This window comes from Carassius gibelio, chromosome A11 (assembly GCF_023724105.1).
Source record: "Carassius gibelio isolate Cgi1373 ecotype wild population from Czech Republic chromosome A11, carGib1.2-hapl.c, whole genome shotgun sequence".
In the NCBI taxonomy this organism is placed as follows: domain Eukaryota; kingdom Metazoa; phylum Chordata; class Actinopteri; order Cypriniformes; family Cyprinidae; genus Carassius; species Carassius gibelio.
Window position 1 is genome coordinate 21994487 of NC_068381.1, and position 17165 is coordinate 22011651.

General features: G+C 39.2%; 1 protein-coding gene across 2 annotated transcripts in view; it reads left to right on the top strand.

Annotated features, from left to right (window-relative positions):
• The window catches only part of LOC128022666 (phosphatase and actin regulator 3), a 48207-nt gene that overhangs the window by 13773 nt on the left and 17269 nt on the right, over window positions 1-17165 (top strand). The window contains exons 2-8 of one of the 2 annotated variants that reach the window (XM_052610447.1): window positions 8753-8914; window positions 9916-9990; window positions 10115-10252; window positions 10804-11025; window positions 11120-11315; window positions 12080-12258; window positions 13085-13238. In XM_052610447.1, the coding sequence (XP_052466407.1) occupies window positions 8753-8914; window positions 9916-9990; window positions 10115-10252; window positions 10804-11025; window positions 11120-11315; window positions 12080-12258; window positions 13085-13238 (1126 nt within the window). The remainder of the gene's footprint in view (window positions 1-8752; window positions 8915-9915; window positions 9991-10114; window positions 10253-10803; window positions 11026-11119; window positions 11316-12079; window positions 12259-13084; window positions 13239-17165) is intronic. The other variant, XM_052610448.1, reaches the window with a different exon arrangement.

Here is a 17165-nt window from a genome sequence, read left to right on the forward strand (position 1 = left end):
GCCATGTGTCTAAACAAGATGTCCAGGACCTCCAGAAATATAGGCCCACAACATCAAAAATACAGCAGTATATATCATTGTATACATGGGGTACTTTTTATCCCTGTTTTCACCAAACCCATCTTGAGTGTTTACTGCTAAAAAGCAAATTTTTAGTTTGATCTGATCATAGAAGCCAGTCCCATTTGAAGTTCCAGTCATGTCTCATAACTGAATATGCTTTAGTTTGTTTTTGGATGAGCTAGGAGAACTTTTCTTGAAACCAATTTTTAAAAGGTTTTCTGACCTGAGACTCAACTATTTTCTGCAGTTATCCAGCTGTGATCCTTGGAGAGTCTTTAACCACTAATCTATTGGAATTGGCGTGTGATGTTCATTTAGCTGCTGAATGTTCTTGTATTATGGTCACGACAGCAGATGTTTACCTCACAGACTGCTTAGACTTCATTAGTTTTACTGTGGTCTCCAGTAGCTATAGCATGCTTCTCCCTAAATCCTTCTGCAGTCAAAAAGTGCCGTGTACACTTTAAACAAGCTGCGTAGAACTGATTTTCAAGAAAACCACAGAAGACACAGAATGCATAGAATGAATTATTTCCATGCCATATTTTAGACACTGTCACTATCAGACGTTTCAGTTTTAATGCATCTTTGTGCAGTGGCATGTAAAGGTTTCATACGTTTCTCTGTGAGGCATCTGTGCTGCTCAGGAGAGATGGAGAAGTGTGGAGGGCTGTGTAAGGCTCGCTGTCATAGAGCTGGCTACTGTTTTATCTGACCTTTCTCATCACCACATATGAGACCATTGAGCCTCTGGTTACTGGGAGTCGTGGGATATAGCTTTTATTAGCATGATTTAAGATACACATTTTCTTTTTATGATAAATAGAATGTAATTCATAAATATTGCTGTTATATTTTAAATATAAACGTTTACCATTCAAATGTCTTCTGCTCACCAAGGCTGCACTTATTGGATTAAAAATACATTAAAAAGTAAACAGTAACATTGTGAAATATTATTACAATTTACAACTGTTTACTATTGAAATATATTTTGACATTTTGATTTATTTCTGTGATGCTCCGCTGTATTTTCAGCATCATTCCTCCAGTCTTCAGTGTCACATGATCTTCAGAAATTATGAAAATATGTTTTTAATAATAACATTTCTGATTATTATCAGTGTTGAACACAATTGTGCTGCACAATATTTCTGTGGAAACCGTGTTTCCTTGTTGAACAATAAAGTTCAGAAGAACAGCATTTATCTGAAATAGACGTCTTTTGTAACATTACCAGTGTCTTTACTGTCACTTTTGATCAATTCATTGCATCCTTGATAAATGTAAAATATTACTGACCCCAAACTTATCATTAATAACAAGAAAATTAATGAATGGTTTGTAACACCAATGTGCTGCTGTAAACCCTATAAATTCCTGATGATAAGTCCTGCTCACTTTCCTCCCCATATCTCCTGTCTCTATGATTAAAAATAAGAATAAGCCTCCCACTCAGAAGCATTCAAGATAAACCAGCACACGTTCTGCTGTAGAGTTAAGCCTGGATGATGAAGCTGGATGACTCAGAACTGTACACTAACACAAAACCTTGTTCTGCTGGGCTGCATCTCTTCGAAGGAAACATTTTGGGTAGGGAACATTCATATGCACTTCTTTTTCTTTGTGCATTAATTGAGTCGATAGCTTTCTGAAAAAAAAAAAAAACCTTCAATGGAAGTTTCTACTGATACAGAAAGAAACAAAGTCACAGTCTGGCGTCCTGTGTGACATTCTTCCATGCTCATCCCTTCAGTCTCTAAATTTCAGCATGACTGAATTCCCAAAGCCTGAAAGACAGGAACATTGAAAAGGCTGAACTCGATGCCGATGCATATTTGATGCTAAATGTAAACACTATTGCTGCTGTGTATCTGCAGACAGTCCTGGGCCTTAAATATTTTCTATTCTATATGGTCAAAATGTGGTTTTAGCACCGAAAAATCAATCATAAAGCACTCTGCAGTTCTAGATCCATTCTTCTGTATATGTTTGGTGCTTTATGCCAGACATCTCCTCTGCTGTTCTCGACTCCACTCCCATGAGCCTGACAACCACTGAAGACTTTAAACAGTATTTATGCTGCACTGACCACAATCGATCGTGTCTGTAATACAATGTTTCTAAATATTGACGGATCTCCATTACAAGTCCCCAGAGAGTCTTTCTCTCTTGAATGCAGCGTTACTTACCGCTACAGTCTCTGGGGACATTAACTTCCCTTCATCCTCATCGGTGTTCATATTAGCTCTGAACAATGTGAAATCGAGAAGAGAATTTGATTCGGAGATGCTTTCACAATTAACAAACATAAAATGCTCAGTCCAGAGGAGTCTCGATCCATGGGACTCCCATTATGTGGCAACTATGTACACAGATCAATGTGATGAAACATTAAAAAAATTGGACCACAACTAATCAATTTTACATCATGACCTAGTTTGTGTTGTCAGTTTGCTAGCAAGCCAATGAAGGCCCGTGAAGAGATAGAAACAAACAAACCTCTTGACATTCTCCTGAGTGCTTCTCTTGGATGTTCAACATACTGTTATTTGCTATAATAACGCAGCTGTGTTGGTGATGTTATGATGGTCATTTAAAGGGAATAAAATGGGGGAAAAAGTCTATGAGACACAGAAGATGTTTAGCAGAATGTTCAAGCAAACAAACACTGACTGACACGTCTTGTTCTTCTGAAGCCAGATTTCTCATTTCTACTCTTAAATGCAATAATCTCTGTTCAGAATGATTTCTTTCTCTGCAGCAGTTCAGAGAGTCGTATGTTCATCAGCACGCTCTCAGTAGTGTGAAATAAAACAATTCATGTTGTACTGAACATGCTTTCAAAATCAATCCTATGTGACCCCCAGATGTGTAATGAAAGAGAAACCATCTAAAATACTTTCAATATACCCTGAGAAAGATACACTGAGTGTTTGCCAGTTACTTAAGAGTGAACTCATGTGCCTTTGACTGCATTACGGCCTGTTACGCGATATGACATGTTATGTCCCATCTAAACCAACATTTTTCTCTTGTCTTATATTTTTAAAAGTTATCGTTTTTTTTGCAAAGATACATAAAGCATGTTATGGCTTCAGAGGACTAGAGCCGTTATACAGACTGCTTTTATAATGCATTTATGCAAGAATGCAATCCTTATTTTTATTGCCATTTTATTATTAGCATATTATTAGTACAATAATACCCACATTCTTCAAAAATTCCCCTGTTGTGTTAAAGAGAGAGTCATGGAACAACTTATGTGACAAAGTACTTCATAAAGTATGTCTATTTTTCCCCAATGATCAGTAAGGTTAGAAATGTTTAATAGGTTTTTTTTTTTTTTTACTTTAAGGAATGTGGCCAAAAATTACTTTAAAAATGAAAGATGCCTTTACAAATATGGTATACTGAGTAAAACGAACGTCATGCATGTTTGAACCTTTCATCCGTGTGCGTATTCACATTAGCATCATCTCGTGTATGAAAGATTTTCAGCATCTACTGTAGGTCACACTCTTGCAAGAGAGTAGGCTATGGTTCTTTTTTCACACTCTTTTATAGTGAATAGGTTATTATTCAAGCCACAATTCAATATTGTAAGCAGAATAAAAGGCTAGAAAAAATAACGTCTTACGAATGACATTGAAAATGAACTGCTGTTTCGCTCGCGCGGTGCTTGGCTATGATGCTGCGCGCACGCGAGTGATTCTGCTAAGGGATGTTTTGTTGAGTTCATGGAAGCAGGGAAGATTCAAAAGTCCAGCTGTCCTAGTTCTCACACATTTCGATCCTGACACACACACACACACACACACACACACACACACATACACACACACAGACACACACACAGCACGCCTGAAGACCGTGGGGCGTGCGGTGAAACGGCAGCGCGCGCTGAACTCTTGAGCATCGCGGGAACTTACTGAAAAGGCGCGTAAGTGTGTTTATTATGCATTAGTAGTATCAAAACTGTTCTGTTGACTTCGTCACAGTTTATTTGTTATGGTTGAGAAAAATAATTTGAACTTATTTATTGATTTATTAGTTTTTTTATCTCACAGTCACTGGCTGAGTTTGGATATAGTGTGTGTGTGAAGTAGCATTTGAGATATGTTGTTTACACAAAATTCATGCTAAATCTGACGCGTTTGAATCAGCTTGCAGTCTGTTTGATATTGCTATTCTAAAGCAATCGCAACTTCAGTCCCTTCAGGCATTCACCAAAAGATCTAGCCTCCAAATTATCAGTACCTTGTTTCACGGTCATGGGAAGAGTCTTTTAGTAATGGCTCCTGTTGAAGAACTTCCTATCGACTTATTTCCTCACAGTCTAATAACAGAAGAGGTGTTGTGCAGGTGAAACACTCCAGCAGCGTACAGAGAGCAGAAAACACGACCAGATCACCTTCATGATTCAGAGGAAGCTGTGTGGGGGTGTACTCATCGATTTCTCCATGCATAGGCTACTGTCTTGTATTTTGATATGAATGACATACAGTGCATCTCTCCAGTCGCTCCTGAGCATTACATGATAAATTCTTCACAACGACATCTAGAAATTATAAATAGAGGGATGCCTGGTGTGTGTTCCATGGCGCTCGACTCTGATTGGCTCTGCGTGGCAGTAGCCTCCCCATCCACCCAGCAACCCCCGTTAGTGATGCTGCAGCATCCGGAGGAGTCGTCATGGCAACGGCGCTCTGACCCTGGCTTGTGCTTTAGCTGCAGTAGCTAAAAGACTTGACCTGGATCCTGCACCGCTGGTTTAGTAAGACATGATCAGCTGACCTGCTTTCCATCGTCTGGGCTCTGTCTGACTGCACCACACCAGCATCTTGGAGAAATCTAAGCTGAATTGCATCCTCTGCTCTCTATAGAAACTTCACATGTGATCACAGTACTGCTGAGCTGTTATATAAGTGCATTGCATTAATGCGCAGTTTGTTGAGTGTTTATTTCAGCTACTACATTTAGCATTTATAAATGTTGATGATCATAAATGATTTTGTTACGGATGATTTAATGGCAGTGGAAGCTGTAGTAAACAGAATATGTTAATTTTTTTAGCTTAGCTGGAAGGGGCGAGTGTGGTCGCACCAGAAAGTACCACACCACCCGTAAATAATAATAAATGCAATAAATACAATTTTATTTTTTTATATCAGCCTTGAAACTACAGCAATCGTGTCCTGTTTTGAATGCATTGATTCATTGAGCAGTGTGTGTGTGATGTAGATTCAGTGTAAGCTTTCACTAAACGAAGCATCAAATTATTGTATCGTTTGTTTTATATTACTGATTACATATTTAATGGTGCCTGCTAAGGCAAGCATTTCTATTAATAATGCTGAAATGTACTTTGAAATGTTTGTATTATGAAATTTAGGTTAGCTTGTGCTTAAGAGCATGATATGCCATGCTACCAAGAAACTGCTTCAAATCACAGCTCGAGAGCAGCAGTTCCAACAACATAACTTAGTAGGTAACAACCGAGACTTTAGATATAAGAAGGTGCACTGATATTACTAGTGAATGGAAGAAAGTGCAGTGTGCAACAGGGAATAGTCCCTCTCTCTTAACAAAACAGCCGGTCGCTATTTGATGAAGTCATTGTGTCACTGCAGCTGTTAGTCTCCGGTTCCACATGTGCACTGGGTCTAGCCTGAATTTACTTCTTAACACTAGTTGAGCATAAAAAAAACAACATTTATGAGCTGTTGTCGGACTTCACTGATGATTTTTAATATGAAATTTAATCATAAGCTTGGTGAACAGTTTTGGAGAATTTGATGTTTTCCCATTCAGAGAGATAAAATAGTGTTGAGAGACATTTCAGTGATGTCCGCCGAGTGAAATTACCTGCCTCATTTAAGGGACTTCGGTAAAAATAACTTGTTATCCCAGTTTATGATGTTTTTATTTATTTATATTTTTGTGTTTTTGAAGCTGCAGCCACCAATATAGATAAGCTCACAGATACTATAACTCAATATATATACTTCAGTGAGGATATCTGCATTCCTACCAGGACATTCATATCATTCAATAATGATAAACCATGGTGGGAAAGTCAAACAGCTTTGTCGTGCAAAAGAGGACGCTTACAGAAGTGGGCGTTAAATCTTGTATGACCAGGCCAGAACTAACAAAGGAGATCAGAGCGGCTAAAAACTACTCTGAAGGGCTGAGAAAACAGGTCCTGGCATCAGTACGGACTGGTCTGAGGAACATCAGTCTGTGGAGAATCACCAACTGGCTGACCATTAGTCTCACACCCCTCTCACTCCAATCTGCACTCCTAACCCCCTGCAAACCCCTCCTTCCCTCTCATATCATTAACCTCTGCTTATTTAACCTAAAGAAAGGATTGTAGACGATTGGTTATAATATAAATGTATTTATTACACAGTTTGCATCCGTCACTGCTCCTTCTGAGGTTTTAGTTGTTGTTGTTGTTTCATTTTGGTGCAGTTTTAGGTGTGACAAACGGAAGAAACAGACAGAGATAGAAGCTCTCAGCGCTGCCCACGGTTCATCTGCAGTCTTCCTGAGGTGTCAGCTCTCCGTCTCAGCCAGACTGTGGAGGAGAGATGCTTTTATTCCTGCTCCGTCGCAGGGTTTGAGTCTCCAGCAGCGTGTGTTTGATGGGGTTTGAGATTGATGTACGGGACCAGGTGTGGATATCAAGTTCATCAGCTGTCTGTGAACTGAAGAGCGTGTTGAGCTGCAGGAGAGACTGGATTTCTGTGGGTTATCCAGGACTGCCTTTTCACTTGTTTGTGTGCTGGTGTCTGTGCAGACCATGTGAGACAGGCATGATGCACAGCTCTGTGTCCACTGCTGTTTGTCATAGATTACTGAAACTGGTGGCTCTTCATTTGAGTAACACAGTGGCATTGAGCTTAAAGTGACAAAAAAGTAATTCATGCAACCTGTAAACTAGCTTTCTGTACATCATTATTCGCCCATGCCAAGTTCACCCATCATGATCATTCATCAGTCATGTGACTAGTCATAAACCAATCACATTTGGAATAACTAGTGTCAAGCCTGGTCCATCTGTTTTCACACAGCATGTTTGAAAATGTGTGAACACAGAAGAGAGTAAGGAGAAAACTGAAAGTGTTGTCAGTTTTTTCCTTACTTAGTGCTCTTGTAAGTTTTCAGAAGACTTGGAACATAATGCTCAACTTTTTTGGTGTTTTTCATCTGGTTTTAGACGTTCTGTTTTATGAAAAAGAGCAGCATAAACATTCTTGAAGATTTCTCTTTTTGTGTTCTTTGGAAGGAAGAACATTATTCAGGTTTCAAATGACATGAGGTTGAGTGTCAGATTTCATACTAACAGATACATTTCTGGTAAGTTTTTCACATGTTTCTTTAGCTTTTGAATTAAAACTAATGTTTTGCCTTAGGGGACATGACCCATATGCTGTTCCACATTGGAAAACAGATGATGTTGGCACAGAAATTGAACCAGATTGGACCCAGACCTTGCTGCTGTTCTGCAGACACCATTCACTCCACACAGAACATCCCTGGCTCTTACAGACCCCTTGTGCAGCTGTTATTAACACACATCTCAGGTGGTCTCATGTCAGGACAGCTCTAAATACTGGTGTAAACGGGATCCAAAATGCGATCAGTAGCTATGTTCACAATCACATGCACCCAAATGGATCAATAGAATAGAAAAGTCTTCATATAAACACCTCAATGAATGAATTCGAGGACCAATTCTCACTGATGATTTGCATGCATATTACTAGCATACTGACTGATTTTTAATACTTATAAAGCATACTGTCACAGCCACACCTTCTACACTCCCGGAATCGGACACTTACGCCACACCCATTCGTCCGCAATCACCTGAATTCTGAACACCTGTGCATCATCACCAGTGCCACATATAAAGCCATCAGTCACCATCACCCAGTGTCTGGTCTAGCACCGATCTCCTCACTTACCTGAACGCCATTCGTGTAACCTACCTGATCTACTGAACCCTCTTCATCCTCATCTGTATTCCTGTTCCCATCGTCTTCGTCTGAGTCGCCACCTGTATCACCATTCACCTGAAGGAAAGTTGTGTTATTCTCTGTGTCATCTACGTGTCAAGATTCACCTGTGTCTGAAACCTCTGATTCACATTAAACACTATATCACTGAATCCCCTGTGTCCTCGTCTGTGTCTGACACATACTATATATTAATACCTTATTCTTCATGACTTTATTTGTGATCCCTTAATCCACCCCATACGTATTTAAATTTGCCTTACTAATTATTAATAAGCAGCAAATTAGGAGTTTGTTCAAGGAAAACTCTTGTTCCCTATTCTAAAGTGTTACCATAAATTCAGTTTTGAATGGAATGGAAAAGGTGGTGTAAACCCGAAATAATCCAATCAACGGGACAAAGAATTGAGCATATAAATGCTTGAATCATATTGTTTTCTATTCAGTTTTTACATTGTTACGTGCAGTGTACATCTTATGAAAATGCATATGCTTGTTGTCATCTCACATCTTTTGAACTGGTTAGTGGAAGTATTTATTAAATATTAGTGTAAATGAGTTGTTCTGAGCTGTACGTCGGGACGTGTCATCATCGCAGTGGCTAGGTTTAGTAGCAGCCTTCTTTGAGGATGTCTTTGCTTGTCTGGTTGTTGTTGTAGATGTAATGGATCAGCAGAGAGCTCTTCACTCTGGTTGTCTCGTGTCAGGGGTCCGGACTCCCCCCGTCCGCCGCAACAGTAAACTGGCCAGCCTGGGACGCATCTTCAAGCCCTGGAAGTGGAGGAAAAAGAAAAATGAGAAACTGAGACAGGGCTCTACAGGTCAGTTCAGTTAAATGTGATACAATATTTGATAAAGGCTACTATTCATTTCACAAAATTAATGAAAATTGAATCAATTTTAAATATCAACATCTACAGTTCAATAAACAAGAAGTCAATACTGAGTAGCATTTTAGACAGAGTTGTGCATGTTCCTTTGCCACAGTGCAGATAATGTCTAAGCAGGATGGTAGTGTTGTGTTGTTTCTCTCTGAATGAATTCAGATTGGTTCAGTCATGAAGAAATCTACTGGTGTAATATAACCCGCAGAAATACTCTCTGAGAAATCCTCAGATTTAGTGCATGAACCGATAGGCTACCAGAAACAAACAGACAAGAAACAGTGAAAAGCTTCTGTTTAATAATAGACATAAACATGTACTGAACGCTGATCATGTCCTTATTAAAATGAATTTTGAAAATACAAACAATAAATTAAATTGTGTGTAATAATTTTACCATTAAATAAAAGCTACAAGAGACTGACCATCAAAGACATAACTTTAATTGATGTCTTTAAGTTTTACAATTATTTACATTTTTTTTATGTATTTAAAACATTATTTAAAAAAAAAATTGTTTTGATTTATATAAATTGTTTTAATAATAATAATAATTATTATTATTATGTAAGAAATTAAATATAATACTTATAAATGATCAAAAATAATATGTTTACACAATAACAAAAGTTTCAATGACGTTTTATTACCAATGAATTGACTTGACATTTCTTGTCATTTGTGATTACAGGGTTTTGAAAATTATTATTATTATTGTTATTATTATTATTATTATTATTTACTCACAAATAGCAGTTACTACCTAATAGCTTTACATAACTAGACAAATGTATATTTATTATAAAAATGTCTGTGACCTCGGTCTTTGGTTGTAAGTGACATTGAACAGTCCTAACTCGAGTGATTATCAGTATGTTCCCCACAGGAGACTGAGGACAGTAGTGTTAGTGTTTAACTGTGTCTGATGGCATCTGCAGGGCTGGAGAGGAGAGTGCCCAGCAGACAGAGTCGTGATGATCTGGTCAGGAAGGGCCGGGCAGAAGCTGGCATGGGTGAGAAACGGCCACATCTCTCTTCTCAGCAGATCGCTAACACGGTCACATGTCCTGTCTGACCACCAGCAGAGCGCTGAGGCTATTATGAGCATGTGATGACATCTTTCTCCCGTGCTTGCAGAGTCTGGCCCTGTGTGTGGTGGGAGTACAGAGGAGCGAGGGACCCCCCTGCTGGACGAGTCTGACGGGGACGAGCCCATGGCGCCGCTGGCCAGCAACACGGATGATCTCGGCTCTGATGAAGACAATCTGTCCTCAGGTCAGGAGCCGTGAACACATGACCTTCTGCAGAACAGATGAACTGAAAACTGGCTTTATGAACACACATTCCTGAAATTAGGGTTCCCGTCTTTGTCCTTATACTCATGGTTCAACATGCACCTGAGAAATAGTTCATAGTTAAAGTCATTGTAATGGTACTGATGGAGTAGTTTCCCCACAATTCACTGAAAATAGATTTATTTTTCTTTCTTTCTTGTTGAATATTCTGTTTCATGAATATACCGTAGCGCGAGAGTATAAACAGTTCTCACAAATAAATGTCAATAACACATGAAACAAAGACTGTAACAATATTTTCACTATATACATAAATATATATTTTTTTACTTTTACTTATTAGTAGAAAAAAAACATTCCACAGTGTATGAATATTATGTATGCTATAATGAATATGTATGCAAGTAATGCACATTGTGTATGATTTGGTAAGAAGTGATGACTCATTCAGATTATGAGAGTGGACCGAAGCGCTGAAGTAGCACTAGGTGGCAGCAGAGATTACTCTCTCTTCTGACCGGTCTCTTTCAGAGCGAGACGCCGCAGAGATGACAGAAACAGAAGGGGAACTTGAGCAGAGTGAAGATGAGGAGCAGCCTTGTGTCGAAGCCTCGAGCAGAGGGGCCAGTGTGGGGCCCGCTGAGGCTCCCGAGTGCCACGAGGAGAGAAAAGAGCAGCCACCGCTCAGAGAAGTCCACACTCCTCCAGCCAAACTCGCTGTGAAGCTGCTGACTCGACTGGGCAGCCTGGACAGTCAGTATCATCGAGAGGACAGAGAAGTCTTGTTTTAAATAATGAAACTAAATTAGTGACAGAAGTGCGATCATTATTGGTTCTTGTCCATTAGGTACCCCCTCTAATCAGAGCCGTCCCGCTCCAGCCACGCTGCCCAGGAACTTCACCCTGCCCAAAGACGCCCTGCGGGGCAGGTTCTCCACCCCCACCGGCTCTCCTTACTTAGGGGTCATGCACCCTCAGCTGCCCCCTAGCTGCATCATCGAGGAACTGCACCGCGCGCTGGCCACCAAACACCGGCAGGACAGGTGAGACGCTCGATCAGGAACAATTCATACAAATGCTGTCATCACGTACTAAAAGCAGCAAATAAAAGGTGTTTGTTTGGATTGTGTGCTATGTTCTACCGTTCAGAGATTAGGGTTGGTAAAATCCTCACCAAAACATTGCATTTATTTGATCCTGAGTCTCTGTTAACGTGTAATGCTCCGCTGTATTTTCAGCATCATTCCTCCAGTCTTCAGTATCACATGATCTTCAGAAATCAGAATAATATGATGATTTACTGCTCAAGAAACATTTCTGATTGTTATCAGTGTTGAACACAGTTGTGCTGCTCAATGTTTTTGTGGAAATCGTGACACATTTTATTTTTCATGATTCTCTAAAGAAAAGCGGGTTAAAAAGAACAACATTTTATTTAAACCTGATATAATGCGTCTTCCGAATAAAAGTATTAATGTTCTTCAACAACCACAACAAAGCTTTCTGACCCCAAACTTTTTAACAGTAATGTGTGTCATTGTGCACTGAAAATCTTCGTTTTTCTCTGTAATTTATGTATGTGGTTATTTAATGAGGACACTCTGCCGTTATAATACACCACACACTGTTTGACATGATTGATTACTAACCGCTTGGGTTCTCACACATCACATATATCACTGAACTGTTCCTATAGTGTGGCTTTATATAAAGTAGAAACATGGTATAACTGTAGGATATCAAACACAGTCAGGGAGTTCAGCTGCATTATCATCCAGCTGTAATATGTGTTTTCATGCTTTCATAGTTTCCACGGTAAGGAGATGCGTGGTTCCCCCAGACGGCGCTCAGACGGACGGCTGTCCCGCACCGCCAGCACTGAGAATGAGCCCAGCACAGAGAAAGAGGCCGAAGAGAACAAGGAGAACATGCGTCTGGACGAATACTACAGCGACCCGGACAGCTGGAACGAGTCCGTCATCTCCGGTCCGTTTCTGTCCAAAGATTTGTGGACAGTGTTATAGTTTAGCATTATTTGGATTTATTCATAGTCAATATTTTATATTTTAAAATATAACATTTTACTGCTTTTGTTATGGGTATTTCTCATTTGAATTCATTTAATTATATTTTCACATTGTAGTAATATCCTGGCCACCACCGGGGTTCAGTGGCAGTGACATTTAAACCAAAAAACATCACTCGTATTTTCTGGACATTTTATTGTTTTCAGAGTACTCCTCGTGCCAGAAATGAAGAGGCTTTTCTACTTCTAGACTTGATTTGTCAGCAACATCTGGTGTCCTACTTCTAATGCAGTCTGCTGTCATTACATGTGGGAGGGAGAGAGAGAGAGAGAGAGAGAGAGAGAGAGAGAGAGAGGGAGAGAGAGAGAGGGAGGGAGAGAGAGAGAGAGACAGAAGGGAAACAGGAGTGAATAAAACACACTGGGCAGGGCACACTCAAGTCACCAAAGCAACTTTCAGACTTTTGAAATATTTGATAAGGGAAATCACAAAAAGTTTATTTTCCCAAGTGATATCTGATTTCTTTTTTGTTAACTTCACACATCTCTACCTCTTTACTGACATCTTTGATAAAAAAAACTATTTGGAGCAAAAATGATTGGTCATAGTGGAAATGCTACTAAATTCTACATAGGACTGAGAGTCAGACGGAAGTACATCAAATCGTAAAGAATGAACGTTATGAAAGCTGTTGCCTCTGGTTATGAATGTGCCTATAGTTAACCCTTGTTTGTCAGTTTCCCCATCATAAATGACCATGTGTAGGTGTATCTGGGTCTGTGCAGGTACACTTCCACCACGAATCAGAAAAGAGCTTCTGGCAGTGAAGCTGCGTAACAGACCCAGCAAACAGGAGCTGGAGGACAGGAACATCTTCCCTGTGCGCAGCGATCAGGAACGCCAGGAGATCCGCCAGCAGATCGAAATGAAGCTTGCCAAGTGAGTCTCGCTGATACACACACATTTCATATACACTACTGTCCAAAAGTTTTTGAGGAGTTCATACTTTTATTCAGCAAGGATGCATTCATTTGATTTAAAAGTGTTCTTCTGAACTATATATCCATAGTAAATATGAAGCAGCACAACTGTTTTCAACACTGATATTAATCAGAAATGTTGACGATGGAGTAATGATGCTGAAAATACAGCTGCACAGCATGCACAGGAACCGATTACAATTTAAAATACATTCAAAGAGTAATAATATTTCACAATACTACTGCTTTTACTGTATTCCTGATATAATTAATGTAGCCTTGGTGAGCAGAAGATACTTCTTTCAAAATCATAACAAATATTATAGCCTCCAGTTTAATGTCCATGCACGTCATGAGTGTATTCAGAACAGCACACTTCAGCCAGTGGGGGGAGTTACAACATTTCCTTTCGTTCCTGTGTAGCCCAAGCAAAAACGATCACACTCTAATATGAACACCCTTTGTTTTCTGTGGTGTTTGAGTCAACAGACTGACATGAGCTGGAAAAAAAAAAATTCTATAGTCACTGAACCATTTTGTGTTTATTCCTAGTTTTTGCGATGTGAGTGATTTAAATATGTGTTTTGGATCATTGTTCTGCTAGAATATTCAACTACAACCAGTTTAGGCTTTCTGAGTCAGTCAGTCGTAGATTTAACATTAACTAGTAGTTTATGACATTGTGTCTACTAACAAGCTGTCTAGGGGACTTTGAATAAAACATAGGCCCCACATCCATCAGTACACTTGTCCGGAGAGATGAGCTACCTTTTATCAGTCAGAACTTCTGTCCCTTGTTTCGGACTCATTTCACTGCAGAAACCAGTTCCTCTAAAAGTTCCAGTGATGTTTGGCAAACAGCAGGCACATGAGTTTGTTACTGGATGATAGCAAACGCTGTTTTTCTTAGGAATAATTTGTGGTTATGTAGGTGGCATCTGATGGTAGTTTTGGAAATTGTCTGACCCAAGACCAACTAAACTCTGCAATTCCTCAACTCTGACCCGTTCATAATTTTAAAAAGTGGGTTTATAGATTTGTTTTGTGCTGTAAAAAAAAGATCTATTTAAAGATTTGTTCAAATTAATCAGTTGAGAATCTGATTGGGTGGGTCTTACAAAAGGTAAACGGATTAGATATTTAAGGGTGTCACAGATTTGCATAGAGCAAGAGTCAGATAAACCTCATTTGTCTGGCTCTACAGAAAGCTTTAGGCCATGCAGCTTTTAGGATGGCCAGATGTCCTGCGAAAATACAGAGCTATCCCATACAAAACAGGACATCTGCTTACCGTAAGTGGTCTTAAAGCCATTTCATTTAGAGAAAAGACTAATCAACACAGACTTTGTAAACCTGCTCATGTAAACCTTACAGCAGTGATACATGCTTGTGTCGCAGTGGTATTTTTATTCTTGCTTTGAATTTAGTTTCTTGTTTTCTTGCCTTGGATTCTATTAAATAAGACCATCTTCAGGCGTCCTCATTTATCATTTATGTTTCTTGCTTAAGTTGCTTAAGTCATTAACTGGTTATGCCTCCTCAGTGACCGGGTAATAAACAGCCATTTCGGCCAGTGTCCTCTTGGTTCCAGTGTGTTCCTCCTCCTCAGCTGTGACTATAAGTGAACTAATAAAACATTAATGAGAACAGTGGGTGTAATCCCAATGGCTGTAAATAACTGGAGAGTTGCTGAAGTAAGCTTATGATACCAAAGACAGCTAACGGCCAATGCTTTCCACTAAGCAACGGTTTGCTCTATTAAAGCTGGGCTGATTGTTCTACCTGTGTCTTCTGTGAAAGCTCAAGTCACACATGCGCAGTGAATTTGTTTAGCATTGATTGGTTGTTCCTGCTGGTGGCAGCACTGATGCTGGGTGTTGTTTTGCAGTCAAAAAAGAAGGGACAACTTAGCAACAAACTAGTGGAGAATGAAACAACAATAGACAGCAAATAGTCATTGGATATTGAATGACCTAATGTAGGGTGCCTGCAATAACACAGCTTGACCAGTGTGGCATTGTAGCGCAAGACTGTAATTCAGTGCACCCTGCTGCAATCCAATAGAAGAATATGGAGTCAAAATAATGCCAGATATATACGCAAAAAAGTGTGTATATATTTATTTTTTATTTTTATTTATTTTTGTTTGCAACACTTTTTTTTTTCTCCCAATACTTTATTTTGTTTTGCAATTCTTTATTTTTGTTTGCAAAAAGCAGAATTATTTTCCTCAATACTTAAATTTTTATTTGCAAAACTTTTTTTTTTTTTTTGCGTATATATACGGCATTATTTTGACTCCATAGAAGAAGACACATTTATGAGAAGTGCGGAGAAGCTGTGGTGTAAAGGCACCATTATACTCATGGTAAAGTTCTTTGGCTTTGTTTTTCATTAGGGGATAAAGAAAGTTTGATATATGCAAACATCCTGATGCCACCCGTGCTGCTAAGAGTGACATTTAGATGACTATACAAATATATGCTGTAAGCTTTCCTCTCGGTGAAAAAATAAACACAACAAGCATGACGGCAGTGAGAAAAGAGCAGTTTAGAAAGCATCTGATCTCAGTGATGTTGATATGTTTGCACTTCTGCTTTATCTGTATAGTGCTTTATAGAATGGATTGCTTTAAAGCAAGCAGCTTTGCAGTACTTAACATGAAAAAAAAAGAACAGTGTCAGTGTCGCTTTCAGTTGCACACATCTGAGTGGTGTGCAGTTAGCATGTAATAATAACACATGGAGCGATAATGAGTTGACTGAGAGTCTAGAGGTTTGGCAGGGGTCTCTCCTTCCTCTAACACTCTCTCTCGAGTTCCCATTGAGAGATTTTGGAAGACAAGCACCCACGTGTCGTGTGATGCCACACATTTTCTATGTAAACACACATATGCAGTATTTCACACTTTTGTGTCAAATTTGTCAGTAATAATGAGGTATTATGCTCTGTGAGTGGTTGCCAGGGTTGCATGTTATTCCCAGGGTGTTCTGGGTGTTTACTTGGTGTTGATTACTTGCCAGGTAAGAAGATCCCTCCCCAAAGTTTCCGTAGCATTCTGGCTCATTCTCATTCATTGTAAGTTGGAGGGATTTCCAAGGCCCTGATATACTTTTCATTTTCTTCCCAGGGGTGAACACAAGTTTAGAATAATTGCACAAAGGTACTGTTTTCGATCTTTCTGACATTTGCAGTAGTCAAGCATACGATGGGTTAAGACATACTTTTTTGGGGCATTAGATAACGGCAGAACCTAGACCCCACAATGTTAGCCAACTTCAGAACTGTCTCAAATTTGGCATTTATCAATAAGCTTTTGGCGAAAGCACTGTTGAAAGTTTTAAATGATATTTTAGTAATCTGTGATTCTGGCAGATATGCTGTGCTTGTGCTTTTTGATTTGACTGCCGCATTGGATACGGTAGATCACAATGTTCTCATTGCCCATTTGGAGCACTGCACGGGCATTAAAGTGTCTTGAATTGGTTTACATCTTGTTTTTGGTTTACATCTAGTTTTTCAGTTATTTTTTTAAATTTTTTATCATGCAGGGTTTCTCAGGGATCCATTCTGGCTCCCATTCTTCACGTTCTGGACACTCTCATGGCTTGCTTGTCAGATCCTGGTTGTCTTTAAACTTTCTGAATTTGAATGGGAGTAAAACTGAAATGATTGTTTTTGGACCTTCATATTCAATTCATAGTCCCGAAATAAATATTGTTTGAAGGCATCAGTGAAAATTCTGGGTGTTTTTTAACGAGTCTCTGAAATTTGATGAGCAGATAGATTTGCTTTTTTTCAGTTGTAAATGCACTCAAAAGTGAATCATTTTCCTTCTTCAAAAAATCTGTACATGTAAAAAACAACACATCAAAAAAGTAATACA